This window comes from Sinocyclocheilus grahami, unplaced genomic scaffold, assembly GCF_001515645.1.
Source record: "Sinocyclocheilus grahami isolate Dianchi unplaced genomic scaffold, SAMN03320097.WGS_v1.1 scaffold36157.1, whole genome shotgun sequence".
Lineage (NCBI taxonomy): Eukaryota > Metazoa > Chordata > Actinopteri > Cypriniformes > Cyprinidae > Sinocyclocheilus > Sinocyclocheilus grahami.
This window is the reverse complement of record NW_015522625.1, coordinates 1-1,491: the sequence shown is the minus strand read 5'-3', so window position 1 is coordinate 1,491 and position 1,491 is coordinate 1. Positions and strand designations below refer to the sequence as shown.

At 38.4% G+C, this 1,491-nt stretch overlaps 1 protein-coding gene across 1 annotated transcript; it reads left to right on the top strand.

The window, feature by feature from the left end:
* Positions 1–11: 11 nt before the first annotated feature.
* On the top strand, positions 12–1,456 carry LOC107580560 (calpain clp-1-like; the record flags this gene model as incomplete). Its single annotated transcript, XM_016266242.1, has 5 exons — positions 12–155; positions 385–662; positions 926–998; positions 1,115–1,233; positions 1,323–1,456. Coding segments are annotated over exons 2-5 (563 nt in total), but the record flags the coding sequence as incomplete, so codon positions are not given.
* Between the last annotated feature and the right edge of the window lie 35 nt (positions 1,457–1,491).

The following is a 1,491-nucleotide window of genomic DNA, read 5'->3' as shown; positions in this document are numbered from 1 at the left end:
GCTTCTGGTACGATACTTGGACATTTCCAATCTGGCAACACTGTGCAGAACAAAACACTGCACACTTCCTGAAAACATCATTCAGTCTGAGCACAGTTCCAGAGTCAGAGCAAAGAGAATAAGTTAAGTCTACTGGGAGAAGACTGCTCATTTAGGTGAGTTGTTACCCTTGAAGGTAAAGTATATTACTTATATCTTCAAAATTGAATGTATCCACTGATTAAGTCACTGAATAATTATCAAGATAAGTCTTTCAAAGGGATAAGATTACACTCCCAAACCAGTCAAACAAGTCCCTTATCTTTTAGGTCTTTGAAAACAAAACATAGCATAAGAGCTGTGACATCTCGCAGTCGTGTCACCTTTATCTGTTTTTCGTTGTAGTTTATCATTAGAAACAGACTTTTGCAACTGAAGAAAAAAAAATGCCTCCACCTCTTGTAAACAAGAAACCCAGGAATGAATCCACCGTAAAAGACAAAACAGGCACTCTCGACGACCCTTTGAAATTCTTGGATCAGGACTACCAGGAGCTGCGGAAGAGCTGTATCACCAATAAAAAGAGATTTGTTGATGACAAGTTCCTTCCAGACAGCAGCTCCATTGACCCAAAGAAGAAACTTGAACTGGATCTGGACCAAATCAAGTGGTTGAGGCCATCAGTAAGTTACCTGTATTGACTTTCCATCTTCAGACCTTCAGTAACTTGTTTGAAAGAATCATTGTCAAAGTATGGCCAAATGTCTCTGTAGGCTTGTCAGAACAGGTTCACCTGTCACATTTCCCAGCATTTCTGATTTACAATAGTGGAAAGATATCTCAAGTGTCTTGAAAGCAGACCCAACGTGTATTATATGAATCTAAATGTTTTTTTCTGGTATTCCTAAATCACTTGGCCAAATTTCATTGTATTTTCACTGTTTAGAAAATAGTAGCAGACCCTCAGCTTATTGTACAGGGGGTGTCCAGGTTTGACTATTCCCAAGGATCTTATTTAGGTATGTTTATTTATGTATTTCTATACATACTCCAGTAGGCATGTTATCTACCCTGTAAATGTCACTGCATATACCTTGAAATATCTATTTCTTTAATATTTGTGCCTTTACCTTAGGCAACTGCTGGTTTCTTGCTTCAGTTGGGGCTTTAACATTTAAGAAGGACGTCATGGACCAGGTCATGCCAGCTGACCAGTCATTTGGCAAAGATTATGCAGGGATATTTCACTTCAGGGTGAGTTCTTTGGTCTTTTACAGTATAACTGAATACGATTTAAAATTACATCAGTCCTTTAAGCCCAATGTTGTGCTTAATTTGTATAGTTCTGGCGGTTTGGGAAATGGACTGAAGTTGTCATTGATGACAAACTTCCAACAATCAATGGCGAACTCGTTTTTGTCCTTTCAAAAACATCTAATGAGTTTTGGCCTGCCTTACTGGAGAAAGCTTATGCCAAGTAGGTGCCAGTATGTTGTGGTAAAATAATTTTTC